General features: G+C 55.9%; 7 protein-coding genes across 7 annotated transcripts; 3 read left to right on the forward strand and 4 right to left on the reverse strand.

Annotated features, from left to right (window-relative positions):
- Positions 1-2,052: 2,052 nt before the first annotated feature.
- Positions 2,053-2,562, reverse strand: BGZ61DRAFT_481556 (uncharacterized protein; the record flags this gene model as incomplete). Its single annotated transcript, XM_046249300.1, has 1 exon — positions 2,053-2,562. The coding sequence occupies one exon, from the start codon at positions 2,560-2,562 to the stop codon at positions 2,053-2,055; it is 510 nt and encodes a 169-aa protein (XP_046100229.1).
- A 468-nt stretch (positions 2,563-3,030) lies between these two features.
- On the forward strand, positions 3,031-6,455 carry BGZ61DRAFT_481557 (uncharacterized protein; the record flags this gene model as incomplete). Its single annotated transcript, XM_046249301.1, has 3 exons — positions 3,031-3,188; positions 3,399-4,300; positions 4,606-6,455. The coding sequence occupies 3 exons, from the start codon at positions 3,031-3,033 to the stop codon at positions 6,453-6,455; spliced, it is 2,910 nt and encodes a 969-aa protein (XP_046100230.1).
- A 3,229-nt stretch (positions 6,456-9,684) lies between these two features.
- Positions 9,685-11,831, reverse strand: BGZ61DRAFT_535904 (uncharacterized protein; the record flags this gene model as incomplete). Its single annotated transcript, XM_046254325.1, has 6 exons — positions 9,685-10,343; positions 10,393-10,667; positions 10,718-10,897; positions 10,950-11,498; positions 11,567-11,632; positions 11,689-11,831. 6 exons carry the CDS (start codon positions 11,829-11,831, stop codon positions 9,685-9,687), a joined length of 1,872 nt encoding a protein of 623 aa, XP_046100231.1.
- A 649-nt stretch (positions 11,832-12,480) lies between these two features.
- BGZ61DRAFT_590981 (uncharacterized protein) lies at positions 12,481-13,614 on the forward strand (the record flags this gene model as incomplete). Its single annotated transcript, XM_046256665.1, has 3 exons — positions 12,481-12,831; positions 12,891-13,190; positions 13,254-13,614. 3 exons carry the CDS (start codon positions 12,481-12,483, stop codon positions 13,401-13,403), a joined length of 801 nt encoding a protein of 266 aa, XP_046100232.1. The 3' UTR covers positions 13,404-13,614.
- Positions 13,615-14,235: 621 nt separating this feature from the next.
- Positions 14,236-15,583, reverse strand: BGZ61DRAFT_360179 (uncharacterized protein; the record flags this gene model as incomplete). Its single annotated transcript, XM_046241146.1, has 2 exons — positions 14,236-14,547; positions 14,600-15,583. 2 exons carry the CDS (start codon positions 15,581-15,583, stop codon positions 14,236-14,238), a joined length of 1,296 nt encoding a protein of 431 aa, XP_046100233.1.
- A 314-nt stretch (positions 15,584-15,897) lies between these two features.
- BGZ61DRAFT_535907 (splicing factor 3B subunit 10-domain-containing protein) lies at positions 15,898-16,411 on the forward strand (the record flags this gene model as incomplete). Its single annotated transcript, XM_046254326.1, has 4 exons — positions 15,898-15,923; positions 15,983-16,046; positions 16,102-16,308; positions 16,367-16,411. The coding sequence occupies 4 exons, from the start codon at positions 15,898-15,900 to the stop codon at positions 16,409-16,411; spliced, it is 342 nt and encodes a 113-aa protein (XP_046100234.1).
- Positions 16,412-16,487: 76 nt separating this feature from the next.
- Positions 16,488-17,810, reverse strand: BGZ61DRAFT_71354 (MAGE family-domain-containing protein). Its single transcript, XM_046257014.1, has 4 exons — positions 17,689-17,810; positions 17,417-17,639; positions 17,233-17,364; positions 16,488-17,180 (listed from the first exon to the last, which is right to left on the reverse strand). The coding sequence occupies exons 1-4, from the start codon at positions 17,716-17,718 to the stop codon at positions 16,627-16,629; spliced, it is 939 nt and encodes a 312-aa protein (XP_046100235.1). The 5' UTR covers positions 17,719-17,810; the 3' UTR covers positions 16,488-16,626.
- Positions 17,811-17,893: the final 83 nt, after the last annotated feature.

Raw genomic sequence — 17,893 nt, forward strand, 5'->3', positions numbered from 1 at the left:
GAGAGCGTGATGGATGGCCCAGATGCCGAAGCCGTGTGGTGTCTCGTCTCGTCTTGTCTTGTGTCGTCTTATCTCTGTCTGTAGTTGATTGTTTTTAGAAGCGCCATCCCCTCGTGCCATTCACCAGTTAAAGGAAAGCGACGGAAATCAAAATCCAACGGGGGGTTTGAGAGAGAACCACTCTCGGCCGAGTAACTCCTCGTCGCCATGGCAGCTCTCACTCACCTCCAGTGCTGCTCTGGACGAGCTAAAGGCCAAGCGTGAGCTGACACCTTCACCCAGACAGCCACCATCAGCCAGCAGAAGCAGCACCGGCATGACAATAGCTATCCGCCACGGCTTCAGAAAGACCATACATGTGGAGCATACCACTCACTGCCACCCTTCCTCCCATCCACATGGCACCCTGACCAGAAGGCACGATGCAAGAACACTCTATCCAGAAGAGCAAATAAAGGTACAAGCCTGCAGGCCGGATTGATTGACAGGGCACGTACCCGTCGGGGCTCGGGAACAGTCGTGTGTCTTTGTAAGGAGCACGTTTTCTCCACCCCTGCCGCCAGTGCTGCATGGCTTGCTCACCGGTCGACCGCCCCCTCTTTTTGGTGCCCTCCACCCCGTACTGCAGCCGGCCATGCCTAGGCATCGCCGTGTTTGTCCCTGTTGTGCCCTGCCCTGCATCAAAACTAGCCAAGTCTGTGTGTGTGGCTACTCGGGACACTTGACATCGGCGGCCGGGGACGGACATATCGACAGGGGGCAGACGTGGCTCTGTCGGAGACAACACGCCCCCCATGATCCCATCAAAGCTTTCAGGACCAGCGCGGGGGTTTGGCTGGCTTTGTGGTGACTGCAGTAAGAAGTGTGGTGGTCACCGCGATTCTGGGCCCTCGGCTGGCAATACAGGGCTGCTGCCGCGCTGCTCACAATTAGACCAAGGTGTGGTGGCTCAGTGTCTGTGCCTGCTTCTGCCACAGCCCCTCGCCAGCATGGTTCAGTAACTAAGAGTTAGACAGACCGAGAAGCTTTGGCGCAGATGGTATCCGTCGTAGGAGAGGTGCGATAGCAACTGGGTCGCTGGAGGCTGCGGGCGCATGCTTCGTCATACCATGGCGCTCGCTCCGTCGCTCGTCTCTGTGGGCCAATGCCTCTTGGTGGATGTGGGCGGAAAGTCTTTCAACCTGCCAAGTTGCTCCGTATGTACGTAGATAGTGGGTGCGGAAGTGCAAATGCGTGAATGCAGGTGAAGAATGCATGTTCAAGATCCAGTTGAGGGCGAAGTATGAAGTTGCATAAAGTGTGTGGGAAGGATCAGTGGGAAGGATCAGTGGGAAGGATCAGTGGGAGGGAGCAGTAGGAAGGAGCAGTGGCCGGCACATGTCTGACCTCTTCTGCAGCGGCACCTCCAAACCAACCTTGGAAGCATGCTGGCATCCACACGACACACGCACTCCCACTCGCACACAAGCGCCTCACGCATCGCGCTCGCACCGCGGTCCTTGCCCATGCAACTTCCCACTGCTTCCCGAAGGCCCTGGAGGCGCAGCGCGGCGCGGTGCAGTAGGCCGTGGTACACAGCAGGGCGGCATTCGGAGGTAGGTACGTGCAAGGGAGATTTGCAGCTCTGCAGCTCTGCAGCTCTGTATTCTGCAGCTGGGTTGCGTGTGCGGGAGGCGCCCGGCTCCAGGGGAGTCACCAATGCCACCCAGACTCCCCACTTCATCCCCCCACCACACCACACTCCCCAACCGTCATTGTTCAACTACCAAACCAACGACTGAGAGACGACGCAGACGGAGTCACTCAAGCTCACAGGCAATGCAAACACTGCACCTCCACCTGCTGCAGCAGTCCACCCACCGACCCCAAATCCGTCTTGACTGCCCTCGCCTCGGCCTGCCCCGCCTCATTGGCTCTCCTCGGTCGGGAATTGCTTCTTTCGCAAAAATGCGCAATTGTTAGCGTTTATATCGACCTTTAGTCTCCACCGGATGGAGCGTGGGCTCGTTCAAGTCCATCACCAGATGACGGACGGCTCTCCTTCGCCTTCTTTTAACTTTGCACCACCCTATGCGATCGCCCTCCGATTGGTACGATAGCACTGGAGCCAAAACGATCTCGCGCCAATTTGTGCCCACCCCCTCCCACCCCCTCCCACTCCACTTCCACCTTCTCTTCCCCTTCCACCTTCGTATACACTTCCGCTGCCCTCCGCTTGCTCTCGTTGGCCATCGCCTCAGGCTGTTTCGTTGGTCTCTCGCAGAGGTGTGCAATACTGTACCGCCCAGTCGCAGGCTCGGAAACAAAACCAACGCATGGTGTGCCAAGGTGAGACTTTCTGGATAGTCCCTCCCGTTCACCAGGGGAACCCTGGTCCAATGTTCCCCAACCCAACCCAACGTCATTCGGGTCGCGGGTCTTGGGAAGTGTGGAGGGGATGCCATCCACCATCTGTGCTTTGTGTCCCATCGACACCATCTCGTCGCATGCGCTTCCGCTGTCGCGGGTTGCGTAATACCCTGGGTTTGCATTCGCCCCAGCGTTTGCTCGTTGCTCCCCCATTTGCACCACAACCGACCACACCCACCCGCTCCAGGAGGTTACCTCATTTTTCGACTCCACAAGTTTGCTCACTCTTCATAAATCAAGACCAACATGGAGATGACATCAATAGAAGCTTCGCGAATCAACAGCGCTCGAACCAGGACTTGGTATTGTCAGAATCGATGTCGGCATCGTCTTGCGCAATCGACATGCACCCGACGCGCTTGAATTCAAGAAAGCACGTCGCATCCAGCACGGACACCATCGGTTGCTGTTGAGTCCAGGCGGCCATCGCACTTGGCGCGGTTATTAAGTGGGCTTTGTTGAGTTGCGCCAGGTGACTTTTGGTACCTGTCATCATCATCAGCATCAGCAACAGCATCAAGCATCATCAACATCATCATCCCTCCATCACTTGGGCACGGCCAGCACAGGCCAGCACAGGCCATCCCAGTCCCAACCCAACCCAATCCAGTCCAAGCTTCCATGGGGCGGACCCTCATCCCCCGGCTCTTAGCTGCTAGCCGGAGCATGTGTGGTGGACCGAGTACGGGTGAATCCCCAGCGGACCCGGCGTCCCAGCGATCCAGCATCGATCCAAGCGGCCCCCAGCCAGGCCAGCGCAGGCCAGGGGATCCAAGCAAGTGACCCAGCGACCCAGAAACGGGGGGGGGCACACCACGCACGACAGCTCCCAGCTGCCCCAGCTGCCATCAATCTATCCTCCAAGGCTCCGGGCTCCAGGGGGTGCCCATGCTTGACGGACGGAGTCCTCACTCCCGCGGCGCTCGTCCACGCCCAATCTCAGACTCTTAACCCTCTGCGTCTGCGTCTGCGCCTGCGCCTGGACCAAGCAACCAGAAAGCAAGTAGGAAAGCAAACCAGGCTGAGGTACCGACGGTACCGCATACCGCATACCGCACCCTCGCCGGTGCTGTCAGAGACGTTGTCCCTAGCTGTCACTCGCGATCATCGTTCTGTTCTCTTGTCCCTCCTTCCCGTCCATCCATCCCTCCCTCGCTCCCTCCACCCATCTCATTCATTCCGAACCGTCCACCCATCCACCTCCTCGATCAGTCCAGCAAACAAGCCCGGCCGGACAGCCAGACAACCAGAAAGCCATACAACAATCAGCCATCCACCCAACCAACACGCTTGCTCGCGGCTCGCCCTTCTCCCTTCGCTTCCTCTACCTACTTCTACCTCTGCCTTACCTCTCTCCCCTCCCCTGTCCGGCTGCCCACCTCCGTCGCTCCTCCTTCCTCTCTGACTCGCTCGCCCCCTCGTCTCGCTGCGTTGGTCTTGGGCCATCCCGTGTCCCGCGTGTCCCCCTCCGCCCGCCGCCCGCGCCGCTTGCCCATACCTGACCTCGGCGTGGTGGCACCTCGCTCAACCTCACCGTGCGCTCGCGCCCGCCCTGCGACCGCTGCGACCACTGCGACCACTACCGCTGTAGTCCGTTCCGCTACCGCTACCGCTCAACTACCGCCGCGGTTTCGCCTTGGCTGGCGCTGGTGTGCTGCGCGCCGTACATTAACTACGGCGCCCCCCTTCCTGCACCCCATCTCCCTACGCCGGGACACTTCACCTCGCACCACACCCGCCCGCTGCGACTCTGTCGCGCTCACGCACAAGCACACTCACACCCTCTGCACTCTGCCACGCCCACTCTGCCACGCTTCCCACGCCCTCATCCCGCGCTACTTCTTTCCCATCGCCTCTCCATCATCGCCCTCAAGCAAGCGTCGTCCTGCCTGTCTGCCGCAGTATTTCTACCCTCAATTCTCTTGATCGGCCGTTGCACCTCAACTCTTCGCGCTTGCTCGCCTTGGATACCGACTGACGCTGCCTCACCTTGTCATATCCCGCCGTCGTACACCCGTCCGACTCCGAATCTCGCCGCGTTCGGATCACGTTCCTCGTCGCTCACTCACTCCGGTACTTTAGTTCGCCCTGTCGCATTTCTCCCTAGCAACCCCCTCTGCGACCCTGCGACTTTGCGACAGCGACCTTGGCACTGATCGCGACACTCGCAATTGCGACCAAACCCCCAGTCCTCAGATCTTCACGATCGTCGCATTCGGCCCCAGATCTTCTTGATCCAGCGAATTAGGTCTCGTTCCAGCGCATGCACCCCATCACTGGGTAACGACCGCCAGCCAGAGTGCACCGCCAGCAGGCGCATCGACAGTCGCGTTCCTCACTGCTCAACATTCCAACCGCGCAATCCCTTACCCGACCTCAACCACCACGACGGCCCGGCTACCACTACGACGTCCACCGTAACAACCTCGCCCGCCACCGCTGCCACCGCCACCGCCTTCGGTGCCATGGCCACGCCGGGTTTCCTACCCCCTACGCACGCCCTCCGATCTGTCATGCCCGCTCCAGCTCTCTACCCTCCAAGCATGCTGTTCGATCGCGAAGCCGCAAAGCCCGTCGGCACCCCCTTCTCCCACTCTCCCTCGCCCATGGTTCGCGTCTTGATCCGTCGCCTACCCTTGAACACCTCGGAGGAGTCTCTGCGACTCATGGTTGTCTGGTCCCAGGAACTAGCCGACGTTGAGCTGTTGCCCGTCGATCAGTCTGAGGATGCGGGCTTCCGATCAGCAGTCTTGAGATTCCGAACCATGGGAGGTGCGCGCGAAGCTAAGAACATGCTCGACGGCCGCTCCAACATCTCAAACGATGCCGAAATGATTGTCGAGATTCTCTCCAGCAGTCCCGTCTCAGCACGTCGTTATCCCACCGACTCCGTGTCGGCCAACCCGTCCAGTTCCGCCTCATCAACCGCTTCTTCTGGGCCTGGGTCTCGACAGGCCTCCCGGTTCAATGCTGCCTTTCAATCGCTTGAGAACATGTCCCCCCCAGCAAATGGATCATATCCCGGCCACGAGCTGCCGAACCCTGACATGAGTGCCCATTATCAGAACCTCTTCTCTCCGCAGTCACCCATCGGCAATTATCTCTCTGAGCCCCAGAGGATATCCGGAAAGTCGCTCATTGCCAACGATTCTACCGACGACGACGAGACTAGCGATCTTTTGAAAGACCCGGTTGCCTACGCCGAACACGGGGCAACAAGCCAGAGACGAGCAACCGCGCCCCAGATTCCCATCAGTAGAATGGCTGGTCTAAGCCTGAACACCAACAGCCAACCGCAACCAGGGTCTTCATCGCTGCCGCCATATATCACCGCCATGTCGGCGCACCCCGGCCCCATGTCCCCAATGAATGGATCAAGCCCTGGTGTTGCTTACCCGATGAGCAGCCAGCCCTACCAACGACACAATTTCCCGCCCGTCAACCCCGCCGACCAGAACCCGCCCTGCAATACGCTCTACGTGGGCAATCTCCCGATCGACACTTCAGAGGAGGAGCTCAAAGCCATGTTTTCCAAACAGCGAGGCTACAAGCGTCTCTGCTTCCGTACCAAGCAGAATGGGCCCATGTGTTTTGTTGAGTTTGAGGATGTGTCATTTGCGACTAAGGCGCTACATGAGCTTTATGGGCAGCTCTTGCACAATAGCGTGAAAGGCGGCATTCGACTAAGTTTCTCCAAGAACCCTCTAGGAGTCAGATCCGGGCAGGCTCCTGGACAAAGCAACTCTGCCACCCTCGCAGGCATGAATGGCATAATGGCTGCCGCAGCCAACGGATTCGCAACGGCCAATGGCCCTCCTCCTGGACTCTCAGCCCCTCCTGGTCTCGGATCTGGCCGTGGAAACTACCATGGGCCATCGCCCTTGAATGCTGGGCATGGCCATCATTACGCCGTTGCCACCTTCCCAGGGGCCGCGGCCAACGGCTGGGGCGGGCCTGTGTATGGCGGCCAGATGGCGGCACCCCCAAATGGAGTTCTCAATAACGCACCAGCAAGCTTTCTTCCTCCACATATGATGGGGAGGTAAGTAGTTGAATGGTTCGTTGCGGGAAACATCCATCATGGAGCCCCTACCCATTTCGAATTTCAACGATTTTCTTTCTCTTTTTCACGTGTGGTGCTTGGCCACGCCAATGAATCACACATCTTATGTTGAGCAACAGCTAGATCCTTTAGTGTTTTCTTTTCGGTTTCAAGTTGGACTTTATACCTGGATGATTCCCCTCTACGTTTTAGGACAAGGCCTGAGAATTTGGGACCTCTGCGAGGTCAGGAGTCTGTCTCAGTCAGATCCCGGATGGCTCGACTAGGTCATTGGAATATTGATCTTTTGTTTGTTTTGGATTGATTGGGTTTCCTTTTTTTTTCTCCTTGGTTAGCTTTTTTTTTTTTTTCGCATCGAGCATGGCGCGCGGTTGGTCCGGATGGTTGGCATTTGGCTCGGGCGTCATACAATCACTCTCATACCATTGTTCACATCATGATGGCTACAGGGGTTGGACACTTTAACCGGATCTTTTGAGCAGGAGTTTTGGGATCAATCACTCAGCATCTGCAAGGAATTCGGTCGAACCACGAACTGGAGGCCCTGGCGTCCAAGGTCACGAAAGAAATCCTGGGCAATCCACATCGCTGATAGGTAGGCGAAGTTCTTGTTCGTCTTCCTATCTAACCACTTACTTTTCGGTAATCGTACTACACCCGCATTGGAAAAAGACGGATGAAAAGCAAAGACGGAAAACTTTTACAAAAAAAACGGTAGCGGGAGAGAAAATGAGGATGACTTTGGCGCGAAGAACAGCACCGAGAACGGGGACAAGGTTGGAACAGTCACTTTTTGGCGACGATTATATGGACCTAGCATTTGTGTCAAGCTGGGAGTTCTCTAGGACGACAAGGATACTTTTAGGGCGGGTTGGAGCATAGGAAGAAACAGGGGCGGCCGTTCCGCACCGCATCGCATTCGACGGAAGGAGCATCGGAATGGATACACACGAGGACACGGGTTAACGAACGCATGCCAACAAATACCCCCTGGCATAGGAGCAAATAGCGTCTGCATTGTCTGGTTTTTCGCATCTAACCAGCCACCACACCCGGCATCGCATCACACTCTGGGAGACGTTGATAGCCTGGTTCTGGGTATGTTGGACACTCGCGGCCTATGGGTGTATAGGCCACGTTCAACCATTGGTTTGGGTACTTGTTGGTTCAATTGGTGCTTACGGAGGGAATAGGATGGGTCTGACTGGGTTGTACCTGGGTTTCTTGTTCAACAGCGACTTGAAGGGGTCGCAACTTTGGAAATGGTATTGGGCATGGCGTTTTCTACTACTCTTCTCTTATCGCAGTGCTGTTTTGCGATGTTTGTATGGACTTTTGATGTTGCATCGCACGAGGAATTTTTCTAAGCATACGTTTCGCCAGCGGCTACAGGTTCCCTCTGTCGTTAAAGGAAGTCAATGTGTGTCTACCGTGTATCGCCGTGTCCTTGTTTTCATTGTTGTAGCGCATGGTAGCTTTAGATGCATCAAGACGCATATGCCGCATGGGAGCTTCCGTTTCAATGTAACGTGTTTGAAAGCCGGCAGCATCTTGAAAGATGCTCACATGGATCGAAGCATGTGAAAATTCACGAGGGTACCGACTAATGCAAGTCATGCTCGGCATGGCTAGCTATCTAACAGTTAGAGCGCATTGGTGGTTACACGGCCATCGGGTTCAAAATGACGACGCACACCGGGACGGCGCAGGTGTTTCCTCTGGGACTTGGCAAAGGACGTTATCACGCGCTGTGGATTTACATGTGGTGACATGTTGTTTAAAAGTTGGGTGGATGGTGACGGGACGGGATACCCACGGGCCGGTCCCCCCAGACCGGTAGGCAGGGGAGGGTTAGGCAAGGTGACTGAGGGTGGATGGGTACGTCTCTGGTACGACGTATTTAGCCGCGAAGGGATGAGAGATGGCAGCTGAAGTGGTGTTTTGGTGTTTGGTGTGGGCGTATCTGTGTGTGTGAGTGTGTGTGAGTTGTGTGTGGGTGTGGCTAGTGGGTAGCATGGGAGATTGTGGACTGCATGCATCATGTGGGAAGCTGGGAATATGGGAATAATGGGGAAGCTGGAGAATATGAGACTATGAGAGGAAGAAAGATAGCGCCAGCGTTGAAAGCGGAAAGCGAAAGCGGAAAGCTGGTGTGGAAGGCGGGGCTTAACACGGCGGCGGCTATACCCTCCCTCTCCCAGGTCCCCCGATTTCCAGGTCGAGACTGCTGCAGCAGGGCAAAGAACCATGGGTGGCGATTGGTGATGGGCTTTGTGCCCAGCCAAGGTGGAGCTGCATAGGTAGCGGTTTGGCCGTCGAGAGCCACTCCCTGGGGTTGAGGTTCAAGGAGAAGCAAAGAGGAGGCTCATAATGGATGGATGGCGCGGCGCGGGGAGCGAGTGTTGGTTGGGGGCTAGAGGATCAAGGGATGAGACGTAGACGTAGATGGATCAGCCAACGAGCAAGATATCATCGTGTCCATCCGCGCGCGCGTGAGGCCATGATGATGCCACCGGCCGGTGAAGTTGGCTGCGTCTAAGTGGAGGAGCGGGTGCAGCAGCGGTGGCGATGAGTCGAACTAGCAGGCGACAAGAGAGAAGCTGTCGCCTTGCACGCCGAGGCGAGATCCAATAGGGGGCGTGCTCCGGGAGGGGGAGGTTGAAGATGGAGAGCTGTGACGAAGATATGATTTCACGGCCGTCTAGGCTCGGCAGTGCGCCAGGTACGTGCAGTAGCAGAACGCCCAGAAGGGGTTACTTGAGCTTGAGGTGCCAAGGACAGGGCTTGATGGGTTAGTGAGCCTCGTGATGGTTCTTGATGAGCCACGCGAGGCCCGGTGGAGATTGAGACTTGAGACGGGGTCACGTTTGTTTCTCAATGTACGGGAGTGGTTAGAGAAGATGGTCTATTTTGGAGTAGACACTCGCTGCTGGTCCTCACTGCTGGTTCTCGCTGCTTTATCGAATAGATTCAGTCGTCTCATTGAGGCTTACAGAAGAAACAAATCGCCTGTCGTTTTGTTTTGCTTTTTTACCAATCTTCGGATCATAAGCCCTCCGCTTATACGCCATGTAGACAAAAGATGATTCGTCCCCGCTTCGTCTCTCCCGGTGGCTTACATGTTGTGGCTTCATCCAATACAGCTGATAACGGAGCCGCGTCTAAGCCCCTACGCAAACGGGAAATATACGTACACATATAGTTAGTTCCACCTACATCTCATGACCGTCTTGCGGTTTATCCTTCGCCCATCCCATCGTCATCGTCGCCCACAAGTCATGGAACACCGCCTGCTGGCCCTCGACTGACGGGGCCGACGACGGCATCGAGGCGCCAAGGTCAAAGTTATCCCCCCACGCTGAGATGAAGGGCTCCATGGTGTTGTCGAACATCGGGCAGCCGTGCGTGCTCCTGTCGGCGGCCTTGGCTTGCAGCTCGAGCCGGCGGTCGTACTTGGCCTTGACCACGCGCAGCACCACGCGGCTGGCCGACAGCACGTCCACCCGCGTGTTGACAGAAGTCAAATCTACCCCGTCGCACATGTGCTCCAGGAACTTGTCGAAGCAGAGCTCGCTGCGCGCCCAGGCGTCGTCCCAGTCCGGAAGCTCGGGCACCGCGAAGGACAGCCGGACGCCGAGGATGACGGAGAGGACCACCTTGCTCCATTCGACGATGGTGAAGGAGAGGAAGGTCGACGGGGCGAGGCTGGCGATGTGTTGGAAAAGTTCTTTGAGGTCCTCGACGCATAGGCGGAGTTTGGGCGTCGTGGGATAGACGAAGCCTGGGGGCGCCGTCTTGGAGCGGCCGATCCGTATGAGAGAGCCGCCGTTGAGATAGACGTTAAAGAATTGTTGTGATATTTTCACTGCCGCTACGAGCCATTAGCTTGTGTATCAATAGTTTAGGCCAATTACTCGTACCAGAGCTAGCAAGATGGGGCAGCATGTTTTGTCGAAGCTCGCGATCCTGCAACTCCAGGCCGAGGAGAACCAGCTCGCTCTGCTGCTGACTCGTCCCATTGTTCTCGTGGATCGCCTGGTTCGCTGCGTTGGTATAACTAGCCAGTCGCACCAGGTATGTCAAGGCATAGTCGCCGTCGACCTCGGCGCAACGATGCAACATGTCGCAACACGCGGCCGTCCAGCCGGTATACGGCGCGACGAGGTCATCCATCTTCTTCCACGCGGTCATAAAGCTGAAATCAGAATAAGTAACACAATCCGGGACGGCTTGGGGATAACCTACTGTGAGACGGCGTAGTACCAGGCCAGATAGGTGCGGATCTTGTCAATTTGGTCGCTCGGTGCGTTGGGGCTGCTGGGATCCGGCATCTCCTGGTCCAGCTCGAGATCGCGGGTGAGGTCTCCTGCCATGCGGACATACTGGAAGGCCTGCTTGTTTTTGGGCCGGAGGTGAAAGGGATACCTAACGTTATCAGCACGCTTGTCGCAGCAAGATTAGAACGACGCCTGCATACCAGGCGCAGTAGATGAGCATGCCCTGCAGCAACTCTAGGCTTCGCTCTCCACCGGCCACGAATTTGAGACCCAGCACCTTGCGAAACTCTTCATCATAGAGCGTGTGTCCCTGCAAGGTGCGTGACCCCGACGCCGAAGCGAGGATGGCCAACAGAACAAAGGGCCGCGTGGCAGCGAGGCTGGCGACGGTCTCGTCGGGCTTGAGCACGATGCACGGGAAGTGAGGCAGCATCCCGCGGAACGACGCCAGCAGAGACGTGGCCGAGTCGACGTTGAACTGCGGCTTTGCGTGCAGCGACTGGATGGAGTGGCTCTGGGTGGACGGCGGAGTCGGGAAGCCGTTGATGCGCGCGGGCGACGAGGCGAACGACTCGGACTCGGGCGCCGGCGGGAACATGGCGTCGATGATGTGCTCGTGGCTGTCCCGCAGCGCGTCGAAGTTCTCGTCGACGTCGTGCGGCGTCGGCACGTCAAAGTCGATGGTAAAGGTCTTGGATGGGCCCGGTGCCGGCGGAGGCTGGTGTTGCTGATGCGGCCCATCGACGACACTGGTATATACGTCCCCGGTCAGCAGGATAGTCCCTCTTACGCGGTGCGAGAAGCCACTTGGGCGTACAATTTCCTCCTCCGGCGCGTGCGCGGGCCCGTCCGCGAGATACATTCCTTCTTGGAGTCGAGACACCTAAAACCCAGGCCGTCAGTCAGTCTCGACAAAACGGGCACGCGAGCTGCTCGTACTTGCGACAGACGCCCGGCTGCTCGCTGGGCTCGCACTTGATCTTGGTCGCCCGGCACGCCTCGCACGCCGTCGAGATCCTCTTGCGCGCGCCGCTGCTGCTGCCGCTGGGTTCGCGGGGAGGGGAGACGTGGTCCACGTCCATGGCGGGTGCGCGCGCAACGGCCGAGGTTTGGGGTGGGTTGGTGATGCTAAACAGCCCTCACAAGCTGCACGAGGCGGCGGAGAACAAACGCTGCCAGGGTCTGAGGGGCCAGGGTTCAGGGGTCTAGGGTCTCAAGATCTACTCTGCAGAAATCCCCTTCCTTTGTGGTCGTCTGAAGCCTGCGCAGAGCCCAAGATTGCGCATCGTGACCGGGTCGGCGGCGGAGGTTTACAAAGCACGGCGGGACGTTCCATGGGGCTCCATCCGGGCCAAAGACGTCCCGGTGCGGGCTCCATATCGCCGGCGCGCTTCGGAACTTAACCCCGTCACACGTCACAGGCAGCCGGCCGCCGCCACTCCACTCCGCTGAGGGTAGTAAGTTGTCGGAGCAACCACAACAATAGTCAATGGTCTATCACGGCCACAGCAATCAGCCTCCAATTCCTTCGGAATGCACCCTGATGCGATTCACGCGTGGATCCAGACCATTGTCATCTCCAGCCCGCCCCACGATCCCCTTCCAGACATTGACGACGCATCGCTAAACAAAGCCAAGTGCAGATCCACCAGATATTCCGTGTCGAGTCCGTCGAAGCAGTACAGGAAGATGGCTGACTTGTTAACCCTTGATCGGCCAGTGCATTTTAAAATGGAGACGGACATGGAAACCGCGCTTCCATCTAATGTCCAGGATCTTTACGATGCTCTCGTTATGGCAGAGCACAGCGAGGGGATCCTACCACCCACCCTTGCTGATGACCCAAGCATGAATTCCAGGAATATTCGTCCATACATGTGGCAGCAGGCGGACAAAACGGCCGATACTCAGAGTACTAGGACAAGTACCCAGCCCTCTGACCGCTCTGTTGCTGATAAACATCGTCGTATGCTGGAGCTAGTCAAGCTCTCCAACGAGTCATTCGACCTGCATCGCTCCGAGGCTGCCTGGAACACCATAGTCCATTATCCTCTCCTCTCCGAACTCACTTCATTCTCCTCCGTCAGAGTCGAGCCGATAACATCAGCCTAGACTTTGCGCTAATCCTTACTCCCGACGAGGATCTCGAGGCCCTCATTAAAACATTCACAAATTCCTCGCCCACAGCGACCGTCAACCAAACAGCATACTACCCCCTCAAAACTCGGCCAGCGCCAGTATTTATTGAAACAAAAACGTCCGCCGGCAATATTGAAGCAGCAAAAGTCCAGCTAGGCGTTTGGATAGCAGCATGGCATGAAAGTATTCGGAGCATCATGAGACGTGGTGGCGATGAGGAGCGAATCATCACTGTTCCTATCATCCAGGTTGTAAACGGAACTTGGATTCTCATGTTTGCGGTAGATGCGCAGACTGAAATTGTGAGTTTCTCCTGAGCCTTTCTCGTGAGCCCTTCTCTCGGTGTTAAGCTAAGTCTCATCCAGCATATTCTCGATCGAGACTTTCGAATCGGCAACAGCAGCACAATTTACGGGATGTATCAACTCCAAGCTGCCCTCTCTGTAATCGTAGTTTGGATTGAGGGCGAGTTCAAGGCGTGGATTACTCGAGTTCTTCGCAAAGCTTTGAGCTAGATCGCGTCGGTTGCTGCCCCTGCGATTACGCCCACGTCCAACATTATGCTAGGGTACAATTCGGCGCAGAAAGGTTGCACGTACATGCTTGGACTAGTATCTTCTGCTGCTTCATACTAAGATATTCTTGAGGAAATAAGAATAAATAATTCTTAAAAATTTAATAAAAACATAAAATACGTAAATAAAAAAAAAGGAAAAATCATTTAAGAATGAAATACTATATTTTCACAAATAATAAAGATAAATCGCGGTACTTTGTCCTACCTTACCTTGACTCTTCTACTGGCGATGGGCTCTAATATCATTTAGTTCACGGGCTAGACGATGCTTGGTGTTGCACTTGATGCTAAATCACAGCATAAACCAAGGCGGCTGGACCGAGCAAAAGACGAAAAGTCTACCTGAACCCCCGTTACCAGCAATTGACGCCCGATGCCTAAATCAACCTCTTCAGCCCTCGCGATCAACCAAGCGCGATGATGCCTCTGAAGCTCAGGCATGTGAGTGGTTCTTAAAATCTAGTGGCTTATTGGTAACAAGACGCTGGCCATCTATACAGTTCTTAGCAGAGGGTCTTGCTCAATGGTCTTCCGGGCACATGCTATAGACCCTGACATTGCCCGAGACTGGTGGTCACTTTGAGTGTTTGGGCATTTAGATGGAGTTGTATCACTGCACCGCTCCGTAGCGATCAGAAGTTAGATCAGGCGTCTCATCAGCAGTTTCCCACAAGAGTCTCACCATGGAGCATCTCTATCATTTCCGGGTATTCCTTTTCGACCTATTAATACAAACAACCCCAGCCTACACACGCTCCCTCCAACATGCCTCAATCGGCAACCGAAAACTTCAACCCAGAGTTGCCTTCCTTGATCGTCTTCTCCACCAGCTCCCACAGCGGTGACACGAGCGATCTGATCTCGTCCGTCGCCGTCTTGACCCCGTGCTTGGCTTCCCTGTGCCGTGACAGATTCTGCATCGCGCATCGTGAGGAGCAGTAGATGGTCGACTGCTTCGCCGTGATGCAGTCGTTGCAGACTACGCTTTGTTGAGTCCCGTCGTCCATTTCGACGTCCTCGTCCAGGTTCTGCACGCAGTTGTCGCCAGCCTCGCAGTCGTGATCCTTCTCCACGTGGTCGTCCTGCTTGCTGTCAATATCCGCGTCAACACACCCATCAATTCACGGGCCATACCTGTCCCTTGCGGTAGCACTCGGTCGAGCAGTACACCGTCAGCTTCTTCTTGCCACCAATCTGCGTCATGACCTGGCAGAGCGAGCATGAAAACACATCCTTGGGGTCGACCTTTCTTTCGCACACGGCACACGGCGGGAGGTGGTACAGCTCCTCGGCGACCGCAGGCACTTGAGCTCCCAGACGCTTAGCCTGGAGTCTGTTCTGCTCAAACGCCGTCTTGGCTCTGCGCAGCTCGTCGAGGCGCGCCTTGTGGCTGTCGCGTTGCGGTTGCGTGTTCATGCTGGCCCGATGGTCCTGGGCGATGCGGTCGATGACCTCCTCGAGCGGCATCGCGTCGCTAGCTTCGTATGCGTCGAGGTACTTTTGCGCGTGCTGCAGCACCTTGCCCGTTGACCGGTCTTTGAAGAGGTATGTGATGTACAGCTTCTTCAGCTCGGACGCGTCGCTTTTGGCGCCTGTCATCTTGTCCACGAGCGTGTCTACGTCGGAAGACCACCTGGCTGGTTTTCCAACGCCTTCCCAGACCCTCTCGATGAGTTCTTGTCGTGACCGGTCCGGGTCGTCCAGCATCCCCCTCAACTCGTCCCGGTCCACGCCACTGTCGCCAGCCGTGAGGAACTCTGGGTACATCCGCAGGACCCATCGGTACCACGCCTCCTTCTCCGATTCAATCTGATCCTCGATGAATTTCACGTCGACCTTGTGGTCCTTGGCGTCGGCGAACAGCATGTCCAACTCGTTGAGAAAGGCCCTCCGTTGTGAGAACCACTCCCGGTCTTCGGCATCGCAGTAACGTGCCCGCATCAAGTCCAACGTCTTTGAGAAGCAATCTGGGCATTCCACGACATCCTTCTTCCCGCACCCGGCAGCACACTCCCTCCTCACGGTGTTCACTTGGTCGGTACACTGTTGTCTGTGTTCCCTTGCGGCACTGAGCTCCGTCCAGTGCTCTGGCAGAGCATATTTGGCGGATGGGGTCATCCTGGAGAACTCGGACTGAATTGTGGGCTCGCCCAAGCGAGGAATCCTTTTCACGCCACAATTCGGGTTGATGCTTCGGATGCGATCCTCTCAAACGTCGACTGGTTCGCCCCTGGACAAGCTGAGTGAGACAGGCAAGTTGTTCGCGATCCCAAGACGGACTGGTGATATAGTGACGATGCCCAGTGAATTAAGCCCCCAATTGAAATATGCTTATTTATCAGAATTAGTCGCGTTTGTTGTGGCATCTTACATGATCTTGAGTCTCGTCAAGGGAGGTGAGAGAGCGTTGCCGACCTGACATCACTGTGACAATGGATTTAGCCGGAGTTCTAGCGACGTCGCGCCCGCAAATACTCCGGCCAAGCATCGCGATGCTCCAAGCTCTACCGAAAACAGATTTACTCTCCTCAACTACACCACCGCCTCGAATTCATATTCCGTCACATATTCAATTACAATGGTAGCATCCCCTTAGCCCCATAGTGCTGCTTCTCCAGTCGCTAACCCCCTCCCAGGCCGACAAGCTCCGCAACCAGCAAGAACTCGAGCGCCTCCAGGCCAAGTACGTCGGTACTGGCCATCCAGACACCACCAGCTGGGAATGGCGCACCAACATCCAGCGCGACACCTACTCCTCGATCGCCGGCCACCGACCGCTGGTCTCGTACATTGCGCTGGCGGAAAACGAGCCCGTTATCAAGGTCCGGGCGCAGATGATTCGGGTACGTCTTGCGACCATGCGCCGGAAATCGAAACTTCTGCTGACAACTGGGTTTGCAGAAAATGATACAGCCTTGCGGAGCCCCGCCTCCTCGTGAAACATAGGCGACGACGGAGATTTAGGACATGATTAGACCTGCGTTGCAAGTCCCGGAGTCTGGTATGAGTTTGGTCTACATTTGGCGTTCTAGGAAAGATACCCCTGCGGAAGGGAACAAATACGGTACCAAATAAGATGCTTGCTTAACATTGTTGTGCTGCTGTCCTGGTGTTGCGGACCTTTTGAATACGTTTTTGGGTATCATAGGTATTACTCGTTGTCATTCCTCGACATCCATCGTCTGCCTTCGACTCACGTCCCCTTCCGCGACTTCCTCATCCCCATCGGCCGTCCGCTCCTTGATGTTCAAGCTAGAGCGAAGCTTACTCTCGAGATCGGGATTCCACTCTCCATACACTTCCCGAACCATGCCCATAACACCATCCAAGCCGACCTCTTCTTTGGCACGGGGTCCAACATGCCAGCTGACTGTTTGGTCGCCATCCTGGCCCACAGGTGGCCTGTCTATCTTCTTGATCACGTAGCCTTGTCTCTCCATTTTCTTGAGAACAATATCCGTCTTATCCATTGAGACGTTCTGGTCCGCGTTCAGTCGTGTGAGGTATCGCTTCAGCTTCTGGTCGCTCAGCTCGCCGCTGTTGAGCCAAATCATAGATATGACCATGGTGTAGAAGGCTGTGTAGGTTGCCTCGTCGTCTGAGCTCGGGGTTTTGGAAGGGGTCAGAATAGTTGCTGTTCGGTAGGCGCTTGGCAATGTTGAGGAGAGGATGTAGGCGCCTGATCCTATCTTCGGTTGTGAATTGCTCTTCATCGCTATAGATCAACGTTAGCCAAGAGCCGGAAGCTGTAGGAGACTGATGCTCACCTTGGCGTTTCTCTTGCAAGGTCATTTTCTCCCTGACCGGCAGTTCCCGAAGTTCCATACCCCAGACTTCCTTTAGCTGTATTTGCGCCACCGCGAAGATGCGCTTAAATGCTCGCCCTTGATTTCCAAGAACTGCGCGAGGTATTAGATGGAACCTCAGTAGCCGAGTCCTGTTTGCGCTCACCTCGCTCTTTAATTCCATCTCGCCGTATTACTGTTCTCGAGTACTCGCAAGAAATCGCATATCGGATCAATTTCTTGGCCAGTTGGTCGTCGGCACTTTGACCAGGGTGGGCGTCCATATCCGTATCGTCGTCACTTGCTTCTTCTTCAGGCTCTGCGTCCGAATCTACACGATGGCGACGCTGTGGAGGGCGGGCGTCTTCTTCGGATTCGTCGTCCTCGACCTGCCACTTTCGTCAGCTTTTGCGCCTTGTCGAATCGTGAATCACGTACGGGACGGCGCCTTCTTTGCGACGGAGGCATTTTAACGGCAACAATATTTTAGACTTTATTTGGACAAAACGCGGTGCAATTGCGACAATGGAAATTGAGAACAAAGACGGACTGGGTTGTAAGGACAAAGACAAGCTGGAGGGGGCTTAGACGCGATCGGATTCGAGACGCGTTGACAATTAACCTTATCGCTTATCAATTATCA

The sequence above is a fragment of the Ilyonectria robusta genome, assembly GCF_021365365.1.
Source record: "Ilyonectria robusta strain PMI_751 chromosome Unknown BGZ61scaffold_19, whole genome shotgun sequence".
Classification (NCBI taxonomy): Eukaryota; Fungi; Ascomycota; class Sordariomycetes; order Hypocreales; family Nectriaceae; genus Ilyonectria; species Ilyonectria robusta.